Raw genomic sequence first — 14,127 nt, 5'->3', positions numbered from 1 at the left:
TATCTTTTTACTTGTGATTGGTTTGTTGAGATCATCGATTTCTTCTTTCGTCAATGTAGGCTGCTTATGTGTTTCTAAGAATTTGTCCATTTCCGCTAAGTTGTCTTTCTTGTTGGAATATAGTTTTTCAAAGTATCCTCCTATGATAGTCTTTATTTCAGTGGGGTCAGTGGTGATATCCCCTTTCTCATTTCTTATTTTGTGTATTATTTGCATCTTCTCTCTTTTTTTTCTTTGTTAGTCTAGCTAAGGGTTTGTCAGTTTTATTGATCTTCTCAAAGAACCAGCTCTGTTTTATTTTTTGAGTGCTTTCTTATTTTCTATTTCATTTAGTTCTGCTCTGATCTTTGTTCTTTCTTTCTTCTTTCTTTGGTGTTAGTTTTTGTTTTTTTTTGTTTTTTTACTAATTCCTCCTATTGTGCAGTTAGTTCTTCTGAATGTGTTCTTAATGAATGTAGACTCTGCCCATAAAATCCATTCCCATATGGCTGGGGCTCAGTGGTGGCTGCCCCGTCTAAACGGGGCATACATGCTCCAGTTTGCCACAACTCCCAGCACTTCCTACTGCTGTGTTTCAGAGTCAGCACCCACTGAGGTGGGTCCCAAGATTCTGCACTTCTGACAGGTTCCTAGGTGACACTGAGGCTGCTGGCCTCAGGACCTTACTTGGAGAGCCACTGCCTTACTTTGTTGGACACTTGCATGAGGAATCAGTGGCTCCTTCTCATCAAGCTTGCTACCTGGCCTGTCCCACACGTTTAATGTTACTTTCCTAGTCCCTGTGACATCTGGGTTTGCAACTTTTGCTATAATTAGTACTGGACCCCAAGGCCCCAAGAGACAAGTGGGTAGAGAGAGAGAGATTTGGGAGCAGGACTCGGGGTGGCTGAAGCCGTGGCTCAGTGTGTCCTCATCCCCGGGGAGAGTGCTGCAGGGAGAAACGGGTCATGGGTGCACAGCAGAATACCAGGGGGCGCTGGCCCCCCCTGCCTTAAAGAAAAGGCGAAAGAACAGGAACCAGCGAAACAGGCTGGAAGGAGCCTTCAGAGGCAGGAGAGCTGAGCGAGGGCTGCTGGAGAGCCCTGCAGCTAGCTCTTAGGGAGAGGGCTGCCAGCGAACGTCTGAGGCCAAAGCTTAAACAGCCAAAGCCGAGTTCCGTGCGAGCTCGCTGTGCGGGAGGACAGGAAGCTGGCGCCCTGTTCCCCTGCCCACGGCAGCCCTGGTAACTCGGGTTGCCGGGAGGCACGGCTTGTTGTGAGCAGTGGTCACCGAGGCTCAGGTGACACGCTTGCAGCTGGGAGCCGGGCATGGTGAGTAGCGTGTCGCCCGCCTCCCTTTAGGCGTGTGTGGGTCTGCGCCTTCGCGGCCGTGGCAGCGGTTCTGGAGGACGAGTGTCAGGGGTGGGAGGGACGGGAGCTAAAGCTGAAAAGGTGGGTGGGGGGCGTTCTGTGGGCGGTCTTTAAGGCCAGGCCGAGGGGCTGGACTTGGCACTGTGGGCGACAAACTGTGCTGGGCACCCGGGCGGGGACAGGGCTGTGCTTAATACACGTTGGTGGTCCCGGCCCCGGTCCCAACACGCACAGACACGCGGTAAAAGAGAGGGCAGTGAGCCCGTGAGCGGGTCGGGGATTCGAGGGCTGGGGCGGGGTAACCTGACCCAAGCCAAGCTCTAGGATAAAGAAATAGTCCCGAGAGTCAGTGTGGGGTGCTTCTCACCCACACTGGACCTGCGATCGTCCCTGCCTGCCTGGGGCGGGCCACCGGCTTCTCCAGACCTCAGGATGCCTGCTTGTAAAGTGGGAATAGTAGTACCCTTTGGCAATGTCGTACCTGGCGTTGGCATCCGGCTCGCAGGCTGGCACTCCCTGGGTATCGGCCAGTACTGTCCCTGAGCCGGGACTCCTCCCGTCCTCACAGCACCCGGGAGGCAGGCGGGTGGGCTTCTCGGGGGAGGCGGCGAGGCTCAGGGAGACCAGACGTCTTCCTGGGCCTGCCTCTCCCTGCAGCCCAGCCTAATCCTTCCCTGCCGGCGTTTTCCTCTTTCGTGAGGTCAGCGATCTTTCCCTTCTCCTGACTTACCGTCATGCATAAACGCCTGAATCACATCGTCTAGAAGGAACTTGACTAGAATGGGTGGCGTGTACCTCTTGTTGCCCCAGCCAGGTTCTAAGGTCTTCAACGGCAGAAATCGTGTGTACGTATATTTCTTTTAAAAAATTGCGCAAGTAACAGATGATAATGGGAAGAAACTTTAAGAGTATCGAGAAGTAGAAAAAGTGAAAGTCTTCTGACTTCTAGTCCCACTCTCTGGAGGTAATTATTGCAAACCGCTTGTCTGTCTTTCCAGAAATAGTCTCTTCTTCTGAAATTATATGTATGAGGAATCATATATATGGATCACAAACAATTGTATTTTATATAATTTTGATTATGCATTGTTACATTGTACCAACATATACATGGTAAACGTCAGTCATTTGTGTGTGTGCTGCCCTTATGATGTGGTGCATAGAGGCCGAGTTAGGCCTGCTCCTCCAGGTGTTATCCTAATGGGTCTGTCCCTCCATCTCCCAGACATGCATCAGCCATCTATTGTTTTTTAAAGATTCATTTAGTTTTTATTTATTTCTCTCCCCTCCCCCCTCCCCCCCAGTCGTCTGCTCTCTGTGTCCATTCGCTGTGTTCTTCTGTGACCGCTTCTATCCTTATCAGCGGCACAGGAATCTGTGTTTCTCTTTGTTGCGTCGTCTTGCTGCATCAGCTCTCTGTGTGTGTGGCACCATTCCTGGGCAGGCTGCACTTCCTTTCGCGCTGGGCGGCTCTCCTTACGGGGCGCACTCCTTGCGCGTGGGGCTCCCCTATGTGGGGGACACTCCTGCATGGCAGGGCACTCCTTGCGCGCATCAGCACTGCACATGGGCCAGCTCCACACGGGTCAAGGGGGCCCGGGGTTTGAACCGCGGACCTCCCATGTGGTAGACGGATGCCCTAACCACTGGGCCAAGTCCGCTTCCCCATCAACCATCTATTAACTTATTTATCCCCATTTCACATTCCTGTTTCTCTTCTCCTCCATAGAAAACCACTCGTGCATGTGTAGTTACACATTTATAAATCTTTGCATATTTTTGAGTTATTAAAGTATGATTATATGAATAAATCATTAAAAACAGAAATCATTAAAAACAGTTAGTAGCTAACTCCCTGCCCCTGGATGGAAAGCGGCCTTGTTCTTTTCAATAGCGGCACGGTGTTTCAGAGTAGAGACACCATAATTTATTTAAGCAGCCCCACTCCCTTCCGGGCCACACGGGTGCACGCCCGCACTGCAGCTGCCCTGCAGGGCACCCTGCCTCCGCCCGCCTGGCCCCCGGCCGCCAGTGGCACCCACCGCGCAGCCACCCGCCCCTCGCCTCACCCCTCTCTTCTCGCCCTCCAGGCCCTTGCCCAGCTCGTGTGCCTGCTGCCGTGGCCTTGGCGACAGCCTTCCTCAGCGGTCAGCCCCGGCCTCTCCCTGCCCATGCAGTCTCCGGCCGCCGCTGCCGAGGGCCTCGGCGGCCCCCTCCTTGGGCCCTTCGCACCCCCCGCCTTCAAGTTCCAGCCGCGCCGCGAGAGCGTGGACTGGAGGCGCATCGGCGCCCTGGACGTGGAGCGCGTGGCGCGCGAGCTGGACGTGGGCACCCTGCAGGAGAACATCGCCGGCGTCACCTTCTGCGACCTGGGCCGGGAGGCGTGTGGCCGCTGCGGGCAGCCCGTGGACCCCGCGCTGCTCAAGGTGCTGCGCCTGGCGCAGCTCACCATCGAGTACCTGCTGCACTGCCAGGACTGCCTGAGCGCCGGCGTGGCGCAGCTCGAGGCCCGGCTGCAGGCCAGCCTGGGCCAGCAGGAGCGCGGCAGGCAGGAGCTGGGCCGCCGGGCCGACGAGCTCAAGGGCGTGCGGGAGGAGAGCCGCCGGCGCCGCAGGATGATCGGCACCCTGCAGCAGCTGCTCCTGCAGACGGGCGCCCACGCCTACCACACGGTGAGCCAGCGCCGGGTGCGGGCGGGCTGGGACGTGGGCAGCCCCTGGGCCGCGGCCGCTGGGTGGAGCCGGTGGTAGCCCTGCGTGTAGACTGTGTGTGTGTGTGTAGCTGTGTGTATGGAGGGGGGGGTGTGTTTATGGATGGTGTGACTGCGTGGGTGTAGGCTGCGCAGCGTGTGACCGCCTTCTGGGTGTGCAGGAGTGTGTCTGTAAGAGCACGTGTTTATGGAGGACGTGTGTGAATGAATGCAGGGGGCGTGTGAGTCAGTGTGTGTGTGTGTGTGTAGGGAGCGTGGTGGGTAAAAGCGTGTGAGGCTGTGTATGGTGGATTCAGTAGAGTCAGGCTTATTCTGGAAAAGTGGCTCCATTAGCCAACCGAGTGACAATTCAGAGCACCTGAGCACCGGGCGCTACCTCCACGCAGCGCGTGGCCTGGGAACATTGGCCCTCTGATACATTGTCCCCGTGGCCAGGCCCTGTGCCCAGCTCTGAGTGTGGAGGCACAAGGCGTTCTGGTTTAGGCCTTCAAGGAATTTGTAGTTTAGGGGTAGGTGGGACAGATGGCTTCGTGATTCAGTGTTGGAATGGTGACTGGTGTAAGTGCTCTCAGATAGAATTGCTTACGGTGCAAAAGGGATTGAGTCCTTCTGAATGTGACAGCAGCAGCCTAACCTGGCTTAGGCGAAGCAGAAATGTATTGGTTAATTTAATGGAAAAGATATGGCTTGCCCCAGGAAGCAGATGATGTCTCCAGTATCTAGTTTCTCGCTCCGCAGCTCTTGGCTCGTCTTCCTGGGTGGCTTGCGGGCTCAGAAGGTTCTGTCCTGGTGTGGCAGGTTGGCTGCTGCACTGCCAGCTTCTCCTGTCCCCCGATTCGAGGCTGGCCCCAGCAGCCGGCCCGCGCCGCGCCGTCTGGGTGCCTGGCCGTGCTTGGGTCTCCTGCCCATCGCCGGGCCAATCCCAGGGCCGGGGAATGCAGGGTTCCGATCGGCTTGGGTGCCGGTCACGTGCTCCACCACGCTGCCCGCACGCCCGTGGACCGAGGGCAAGAGAGGCGGGGGTTCTGCAGGGAAGGGCGGAGTGGCTGCTTTGCCGTCCCCAACGAACACACGCCCACTGCAGGCGGGGGAAGTGTCAGGTGAGGTGAGGACACGCCTGAAGAGCTGTGGGAGCAAGAGCAGAGAAAGGAGTCGTCTTCCCGAGCGCTGCTTAAACTGAGCCCTGAGGGCTGAGCACGGTTTTGGTGGAGGAGTGTTGGGGGCTTGGGCACCCGGCCCCCCCGTGAGAGAGTGCCCCTGTGATGGAGGATGGCTTCGGGGTGGCCGGGGGTGGGGATTGTGTGCGGGCAGCGGTGGGTGGTCGGGACAGAGAGGTTGGCGGAGCAGGACGGTGCGGCCTGAATGCCATGCTGGGGAGCGTGGGGCGGAGGCGAGAGGTGCCTGCTTTGCGTGCTGCCTGAAGCGGGGAGAGGGAGGACGGTGAGCGGGCACGCGGGGAAAAGTGTGCAATCTGAATGAGATGCCTGACGCGCTATCCTCCACCCTGCCAAACTCATATTTCTTCTGACAACTAGATTTTCATTTGTGTTGCTTTAGAGTTCCAGCGTGGGCAAAGGCTATTAATTCAGGCTACATCTATTTGGATTAGATCTGACTTTGGGTGACAGGAAATCCCAGCTAACAATTGTTGAAATCAGATAGAAACTTATTTCTCTCATCCACAAGCCTGGTGGTCAGCAGTCCAGGGCTGGTATGTAATGTAGCCACTGGGTGCCCAGCTCCTTCTTTGCTCTGCCGGCCTCATTCTTTGGCCTCTGCGTCATATTCCAGGATGGTGGCCTGGGCTCCAATTCTCAGCTCCACGTTCTCTTCAGCAGGGGGAGGGCTGGGGAGGAAGGGCACGATTCCTTCTTAGATGACATCTTCCAGAAGTTGCATATACCATTTTGCTTATATTTCATCAGCCAGAATTTAGTCACATGGCCATACCTGGTTGCAAGAGAGGCTGGACACATAGTCTTTATTCTCAGTGACATCATGACCAGCCAAAAACCAGGGTTTTCTATTAAAAAAGAAGAAGGGGAAAAGAGATTTTGGGGGACAACTGGTAATTCTTATCACGTTGCCTTTGTGCCAAGAAAGCAAATAGATTTCACTTTAATATGCCCTCTTACTCTGATTGACCAGCATTGGCACCCTGCAAAGTTGAGAAGCCTTCTGAAGTTTTGCAGTAGAAAGATAATATGATATCTGACGTGCATGAAGAAAGAGAAGTGGAATTACAGATATTATTTATTTGCTCTGTCCGCCTCTGGCGACTCTTAACCCTGGAGTGGGGCTTGGGCATTTTTGAAAAACGTTTTGCTATGGGAAATTTCTACCATATGAAAGTAGAGAGAGTACGATAATGAACCTTTATCTACACACCACCCAGCCACCCAGCAGTTACCAGCTCATGCCATTGTTATATCTGTTTCCCTACCCACTCTCCATGCCATCTGATTCCATCCGTCAATATTTGTGTATGTATCTCTGAAAGGCAAGGACTTCCACTTTTAAACATAAACACAATCCCATCATCACACCAAAATCCAACAACAATTCCTTAATCTCATCAGCAAGATTTCCTTCATATCGTCAGCTATCCAGCCAGTGTTCTTGGTTCTCCTGGGGCACGGGTGGTGTTTTAAAGCTCTCCAGGTCGCCGGCCAGGGTGGAGGAGGGAATCTGCCTTGCTCAGGCAGGCAGCTCCATGTCCCAAGCAGCTCAGTGGGCCCCAGGCCACGGGAGTTCCCGGATGGGGAGACTTCCCAGCCGACTCGGGGGATCCTAACCCTGGGCTCCCCGCTGCCCCCCTCTGTGCAGTGCCACCTGTGTGACAAGACGTTCATGAACGCTGCCTTTCTCCGGGGCCACATCCAGCGCAGGCACGCAGGCGTCGCGGAAGGCGGTGAGTGCGCGCGGGTGGTGGAGGCCTGGGGCTGGCATTCAGGGGTGCACAGGCACCCCCACCTGCCCTGGGAGTCCTGCCTCCACACGGCAGGGGAGGGTGTGGTCGGGTCTCAGGTGTCCCTGTCGTGTGACCTTGGCCAAGCGCCTCCTCTTTGGAGTCTCCGCGGCCTCTGCTGAGAGCAGGGCTGTCGCCCGGGGGCTGCAGCCGCCCTCGCGCCCTGCCCTCTGTGCGTCTGCCCTTCTCGGAGCCCGGCTACAGACGAGCTTCAGTGGGGTAAATGGGCACCTGGCCGGCCCTTTGACTTCCCTGCCTGAGCTTGTCAGGACTTAATCATTTAAGTTTTACCATTTCAAGTTCCAAAATGAGTAGCAGGGCTGTATGTTTTTGCCAAAAGAGTTGCACACTGTTCTTTAAATCTTTTTTAAAAAAGATACATAAATCACACAAAATTTATCCATTGTTTTGAGGTTCAATAAGAAATATCTGTTAAAACATCTGAATATAAAAATCCCATTAAATAAAACCTTTTTCTTATTTCCCATCTTTTAGCTCCCTTTTTAAACAACAGGCTTCGTGTTTTCAAACAGCATCATTTTCCTTGTTATTATACATTTATTGTGTATCTAATTCTTTTTGGTGCTCTGTTCGAGGCTGCTAGGGGAAAACAGATTTTCCATTTCTCAAATACTCTTTTTCTGATAAAAATATTTAAATACAGGAAGATAGAAAAGAGAAAATTAAAAAAAACATGCATGGTATTACCAGCAGTTGATATTTTGGTATACTCTGTCATTTTTTTTTTTCTGTAGAAAACATAATAATATAGGATGCAGTTTTGACTATGCTTATTTTCATTTAAGGATATACAGCCTGTTTCCCAAGTGTTATTGAACCATCTTTGCAAACATGATTTTTAACGGCTGAATAGTGGTCCATCACATGGCTATCATAATTTATTTCACAGTTTCTTCCTGTTGAATATATGGGTTACTCAAAAATTTGCCTATTTTAAGTCACACGATGGTGAGCATTCTTGTGTGTAAATCTTTGTGTAGACCCCTTAATGTAAAGTGGTGCAAAGTGAGGGAAATGTGTTCTCAGGATAACTTTTGTTACATTAACATTTATGGCCATTTATTCTCAGGCAGTCAGATTTCCAGGTGCCCCAAATCTCCTGTCCCACATTCACTTCAGATCACCTTATTAGACCAAACTGTTTCTACAGCATCTAAAAATCACTTGTTTTGAAAAAGCCCTACCTGAGAAAAGCCATGTCTCTTCAAAGAAAAGGCTTAGAGTTTTAATGAAAAGTCATAGATATTGAAGCACAACTGGTGTTTTTTTCACTAATCATTAACTCTTGCTTTATCAGTATATGATTTAGTTAACTTAGACCTGTTAAAGTATACAATAAGCAATCTTGGTTAAAGTATGCTTTCAGAACACATGCTACAGATTTAAAACTAAACATTTCAAGCTCTCTTAATGAAAAAATGAACTTAAAACGACAATTATTGTCATTTCTTTAAATTCCTCTCTGCTACCTGTTAGTGTAGATAGGTACGTTGTGTGTAGGTAGAGTGTGCATACTCTTTGGCATTCTCCTTCTGTTACTCTAGTAATTTTGCATTCACAAACCCATGTGTCAGTACGGTCAAAATATGCATTTTAAATAACAATACAATAATAGTTTCCATTTACTGAGCTGCCATGCCAGGCCCATACTGAGCGCTTTGCATTGTTACTGCATTTGATCCTCACAACAGCCTTCTGTGCTATAGCTGCGGTGATTATTTTCATTCTGTAGTTTGGGGAAACTGAGGGGCAGGAAAGTTATGTAGCTTGCCCAAGGTCAGCCCACCACGTGGCCCAGCTGGTCTCATGCAGATGCGTGACTGGTGGCAGAGGTGAGGAACTACACTTGAATGGCTTTTACAAACTTACCCTGGCCCCCTTCTCTCTGCATGGGCCCCAAAGGGAAACAGAAGCAGCAGGAACAGCTCGTGGAGGAGGCGCTGGAAGAGCTGCGGGCCAAGCTGAAGTGGACCCAGGAGGAGCTGGACGCCCAGCGGGAGGCTGAGAGACGGCGGCAGCTCCAGGTGGGCAGGGGAGGAGGCTCGCGCCGCGCGGGCCTCGGTAAATACTTGCCTTACCACGTGGAGCTGATGCTTCTGTTGTTCCTGCTTTTCTTCGTAGGAAGCAGAGCTCACTCGCCAGAGGGAAATAGAAGCGAAGAAAGAATTTGAGGAATGGAAAGAAAAAGAGCAGGCCAAGCTTTATGGGGAAATAGACAAGCTAAGGAAATTATTTTGGGATGAATTTAAAAGTGTCGCCAACCAGAACTCCACACTAGAAGAGGTACCTTACATTCAAAAGAGGCTTTTCCAAGTTCTTTTGTTGAAACTCTGCTGGTTTGTTCTCAAAATCCCATTCTTACTTCGTGTAAGTTTTATTTCATCTGCCGTGGGGGGTGCTCATACGCCGTGAGGCCAGATTCCAGAGGCCAGGGACTGGGGTTGAATCTCTGTTGCATCACATTCTGGCTGTGTGACTTTGGGTGAGTTACTTAACCTCTCTGTGCCTCAGTTTCTTTTCTGTAAGATAGGTTGCTGAAAGGTTTAAATTAGTACATACACAGAACTTAGAATAGTACCTGGTATATGGCAAGGACGTCCTAGATATTATCATTAATTTTGCAAAGGACTTTTCATTGCTGGGCCAGAAATGAGACAAAATTTAAATGAATGCATTTTCTCCTCATCAGATAGTCACTGAGTGCTGGCTACATGGCAGCCACTCTGTTGGGCCCTGGGTGGTGTGGGGTGATACATAAGAGCTGACATTTATTACCTATATGTACTATTTTCAGCTCCAGGTGAGAGCAGTGTATATACATTAACTTTTAATCTTCACAGGAAACACATTGGATTAAAAATTCTCAGTATAGATGCATCATTAGTATATTGGTTCCCTTTTTCGAAGTTCTTTTTTTTTTTTTAGCATATCATTCCTCCTTGGCAAGTGAGGAAACTGAGGCCAGATAACATGTTCAAGGTTGCACCACTGAAGAGGTGGAGCTGGGATTTGAACCTACCTCTTAAAATGCCAAGGTCTCTGCTCTTCTACTGGATGTGTTGTTTAGTTTACTCACGAAAAACCGGATTCGAGCTATCCTTGGCTCATCCTGTGCAAGCCTGTATGACTGAAACTGGATCAGGGAAAACGTGCTGAGGAAAAAGTGCTCCAAAATGTGTTTAGCGCGCATTGGTCCACCGGACACGGAGGAGAATCTGTCCTTGCGTTTTGAAACCGAGCGCTCTGACAGTGTTTTTCGCAGCCGTGCTATGTTTTGCCTGAAGGAAGAAACCCCAGTCGTCACTCTTCCAAAAGGGGCTTCCACAGGACGTGCCGGGAGTCTTGGTACCGGCCTCTTAGCCTGCGATGGAGAGCTGGGGGTGGAGGGCAGTGGGGCTGGAGTGGGGCCCGGCCGTGCTGCCGTGACCGAGCCCACCCTGCCCAGGGCTGCCGCCCCACGACGGGGACCTCCTGCCCGCGCCCCCCATCCCGCGGTCAGTGCCCCCTCACGCCCAGGCCCCGACACGGCGCCCACTGAGGACACATCATCAGTTAGTCCTGAGGTGGATTCCAGGTTACTGCTCAGAAACCCCCTCATTCAGCGGCCAAAGGGCGACTTTGGGTTAGGAAATTCTGAGTTTTGGTACATAAGGACGTAATTCTCGTCATCCACGCGTTCCTTTTAATCCTGGACCACATGCTCTTAAACTGGGACTCTTTTTTTTAGTCTTCCCTGTATAGGATTATTTATGTTGTATTTTTATGTTTGCATGTTTCACCTCTCTGTCCTCTCACCTAACATTTCGTCTTTTACCTTTATTAAAACATAGGCACCGAACTGGATACACATTCTAGGTGTAGTTGGATAATTATTTTGTCAATTTATTTTTAATGTTTGTGGGGGGAAAACAAGATTCCGTTTAGACTGATGAAAAACATTACAAGATCGTTCATTTTCAAAACACAAGATAAGATTCTCCTTGATGTTAGCAGGACCGATGAGAGCTAAATACATTTTGGTCATATTTTTCCTCAAAACTTTTCCCCTGGTACAGAAATCTGAGCCTTTACTTTGGCCAAGTTACCTCGCAGAAGAGAGAACTTTAGCTAGGGGGTGGATTCCAGCTCCCAGAGGGTTCTTTAATTGAAAAGAACTTATTTTGAGGTTATAATGCACAAAAGCCAGTCCTGTGATGTGGGCCCTGGCAGCTGTGTGAAGGCCAGATGTGGACACAGACGCCAGGAGCTGTGGGCCTGTCTGGAAAAGCACTTGACTGAAAATATTCTGGGAGTTTAGAAATGGTTAGCAAGTTGGATCCAATCACACACAGGCACTAAGTGAAAACATGAAAGATGAGCAGTTAGCAAGCAGGATACCTAGTGAAACCCCGGTGCCTGCCTCTCCTGAGAGCTTTACTAGGACGTGACGCGTTTTGCACAGCAGTAGAGATGGAGAGCTGTTGTCTCCGTTATTGCACTAGTGATCTATTTTAAAATAGAAACGTAAGCGGGTGGAAGGGCATTGCCTCTTCGATCCAGTTTCCCCTGCCTCTTCCTTCAGCTTGCACACTGCTAGCTCAGAAATCGCCAGGCGTTGGTGACACAGCTCCGAGGCTGGCGAGGGTGGCCCTGGCTGGTGACAGCAGGAGGATTCTTTTTTGTGTGGTGGGGGGCAGGGCAGGCATCCTCACGGAATGGCTCGGGGTGCGAGACCCCAAGACGCTGGTTCTTGGCAGCCTGAGACCGAAAGAAACGGGACAGCCGTCAGGCGAGCTTGGGTTTTGAGCACTGCAGAATTTAAGTGGAACTGAAGTTACGTGCTTTTTTTTTTTAACAGATCCATTTTATTGATACGTATTAATAAACACACAGTTCATCCAAAGTGTACAATCAATGGTATTTGCTATAAACATACAGTTGTGCGTTCATCGCTTCCATCATTATTAGAGCATTTTCATTATTTCAATAATAATGATAATAAAAAACAAAAAACAGACAAACAAGAAAATCCCTCTATGCTTCCCCCACTCTACATAGCTGCTCTTCCTGGCTATCCCACGTAAAGTGTCTCATCAATGGTTTTTACTATAATCACAGGGTCGTACATTCATCATCTCAAAAATTTTAGAACAATTTCCTTACTCCCGAAAGACTCCACACCCCTTAGCCTTCCTTCCTCAGACCTACATAACCACTAATCTCCTTTATAAACTGAGTAATCTATACATTTTATGTAAATGAAATCATATGATTTGTAGTCCTCTGTGTCTGGTCTCCTTCCCTTCATAATTTTTTCCCCCCGAAAATTTTTTGTGGTATTAACTTATATTTGCTCAGCTGCAACGAAAAGCTGTCCTGCCCATGCAGTTCTGCCCGTGCTCCTACTTCTCTAACCGATCCGGCTCCTCACAGGGCGCTCGCGCGGTACCCACGCGTGAACTCGGGTCTTCCGTGGGAAGCTGCTTCTGTGTGGGGCTGCGCCCTCAGGACAGCCCTGGAGGGGGTGCTGGTCCCCGGGGCCTCTCCGGCGTCCGGGTGGCCGGGGTGGCCGGTGGGGGCTCTCGGTTGGGTAAGGTGCGCCCTTTGGACGCAGCTCCAGGTGTCAAAGACAACAGCAGGATCAGGTGCTCAGCCGGGTAAAACTGTGCCCTGGCCTTTTCAGAAACTGCAGGCCTTGCAGTCCCACAGCGTCACAGAGTCCCACCTGGGGTCGCTGCGGGACGAGGAGCGCGAGGAGCGGCTCGGGCAGGCACAGGAGCTCCGGGCCCTGAAGGAGAAGATGGACATGCAGGTAGGCTGCCGGCCCCGGGCTCTTCTACCCAGAGCAGCAAAGAGCCGTGCGCTCTTCCAGCAAGGTCTCTCCTCTTCGCTCTGTGGATTTAGAGTTGAAAGCTATCCAAGTTCTGTTTTCACACCTCCTGCCAACACAGGAAAGCTCAGGATAGGATTTTCAGTTGAGGCTGCTGCTGCGCATGTGTGCAGTGTCAGATTCACCTGGGGGCCTTTTTAGAAAACACATACACCCGGGCCTCCTGATGTAACTCCTGTGCCCCGTGTTGAGGTCAAACCAGTGGCGACACAGCCCTTTGAAAGAGCAGCACTCTCCCGGATTGGAGAGGTTTGAGCTGGGCCAGGGGGACGCTGGTCCGTGTTTAACAACCGACTCTCCAGGACAAAAAAAGCCCCAGATGTGTGGCAGCTGCCTGTTTTTCTCTGGTGTAAATCCTCTGCCGTGGTCAGTTTCAAGCTACCGATATGAGGCCATTGAATACGAGCTGGGAAGAGACGCGCATATTCCTTTCTCCCGAGCTGGTGAGAGGTGGCTCTTCCTGCGTCCCAGGTCCTCCAAGTCTGCGTCGCTGATAAATAAGCATGGTCGTTAAACCGTGCCGTGCTCCTGCTTCTGCTCCCCAGCTTTGTTGAGAAAGAGCTGAAGTAATGGCTGACCACTGAGAGTCAGCAGTAAAACGTTTCTCCTGCCTGATGCTTCAGAAGTTACACATTTAATTTTAAAATTCTTTATTTTTTGAGGTACTGGGATCTCACGTGTGGGAAGGAAGCCAGCGCTCAACCACTGTGCCACGCCAGCTCCCCTGCACATTTTAAAAAGTGTTTCTTTTGCTAGGAATCCTGTTCACACCCTCTGCCTCCTTATTTTTTAAAATTAATTAGGTTGAAAATACATAAACCGTACAATCCATCTAAAGTGTACAGCCAGTGGCGTTTGGTATAATCACAGAGTTGTGCATTCGTCACTGCAGTCAATATTAGACATTTTCATTGCTCCAGAAAGAAAAACTCCCCACCTCCTAGTGGCCACCTCTCCCTCCTTCTGTCCTTCCCCTGCCATCCATCGCTGCTAATCTATTTCCATCTCTACAGATTTATTTTTATTTACATTTGTGTAGAAGGAGCCAAACAATTATAGTACTTTAGTTTCTTTCATTTCCTTTTTAAACCGTGGATGGAAGAATATTAATATATCACTATATCTATAGTCCATAGTTTGCTTTATTTTTTGCCCAAATATCACACTATTATTAATAACTTGTATCATTAATGCACATTTATTCTGTTTC

General features: G+C 50.5%; 1 protein-coding gene across 5 annotated transcripts in view; it reads left to right on the top strand.

Annotated features, from left to right (window-relative positions):
* Positions 1-14,127, top strand: part of DZIP1L (DAZ interacting zinc finger protein 1 like) — a 56,942-nt gene that overhangs the window by 22,109 nt on the left and 20,706 nt on the right. For 3 of the 5 annotated variants that reach the window (XM_023587486.3, XM_012523406.4, XM_058295016.2), the window contains exons 3-7: positions 3,440-4,021; positions 6,886-6,970; positions 8,951-9,072; positions 9,170-9,331; positions 12,711-12,839. In XM_023587486.3, coding sequence (XP_023443254.2) covers positions 3,521-4,021; positions 6,886-6,970; positions 8,951-9,072; positions 9,170-9,331; positions 12,711-12,839 — 999 coding nt within the window. In that variant the 5' untranslated portion in view covers positions 3,440-3,520. Of the gene's footprint in view, positions 1-1,272; positions 1,311-1,975; positions 2,195-3,439; positions 4,022-6,885; positions 6,971-8,950; positions 9,073-9,169; positions 9,332-12,710; positions 12,840-14,127 lie in introns of those variants that run through there. The other 2 variants (XM_004453769.3, XM_058295017.2) reach the window with 2 other exon arrangements.

Source organism: Dasypus novemcinctus, chromosome 4 (assembly GCF_030445035.2).
Source record: "Dasypus novemcinctus isolate mDasNov1 chromosome 4, mDasNov1.1.hap2, whole genome shotgun sequence".
NCBI classification, from domain to species: domain Eukaryota; kingdom Metazoa; phylum Chordata; class Mammalia; order Cingulata; family Dasypodidae; genus Dasypus; species Dasypus novemcinctus.
The sequence above is the reverse complement of the archived record's forward strand: the minus strand, read 5'-3'. Positions and strand labels throughout refer to the sequence as shown.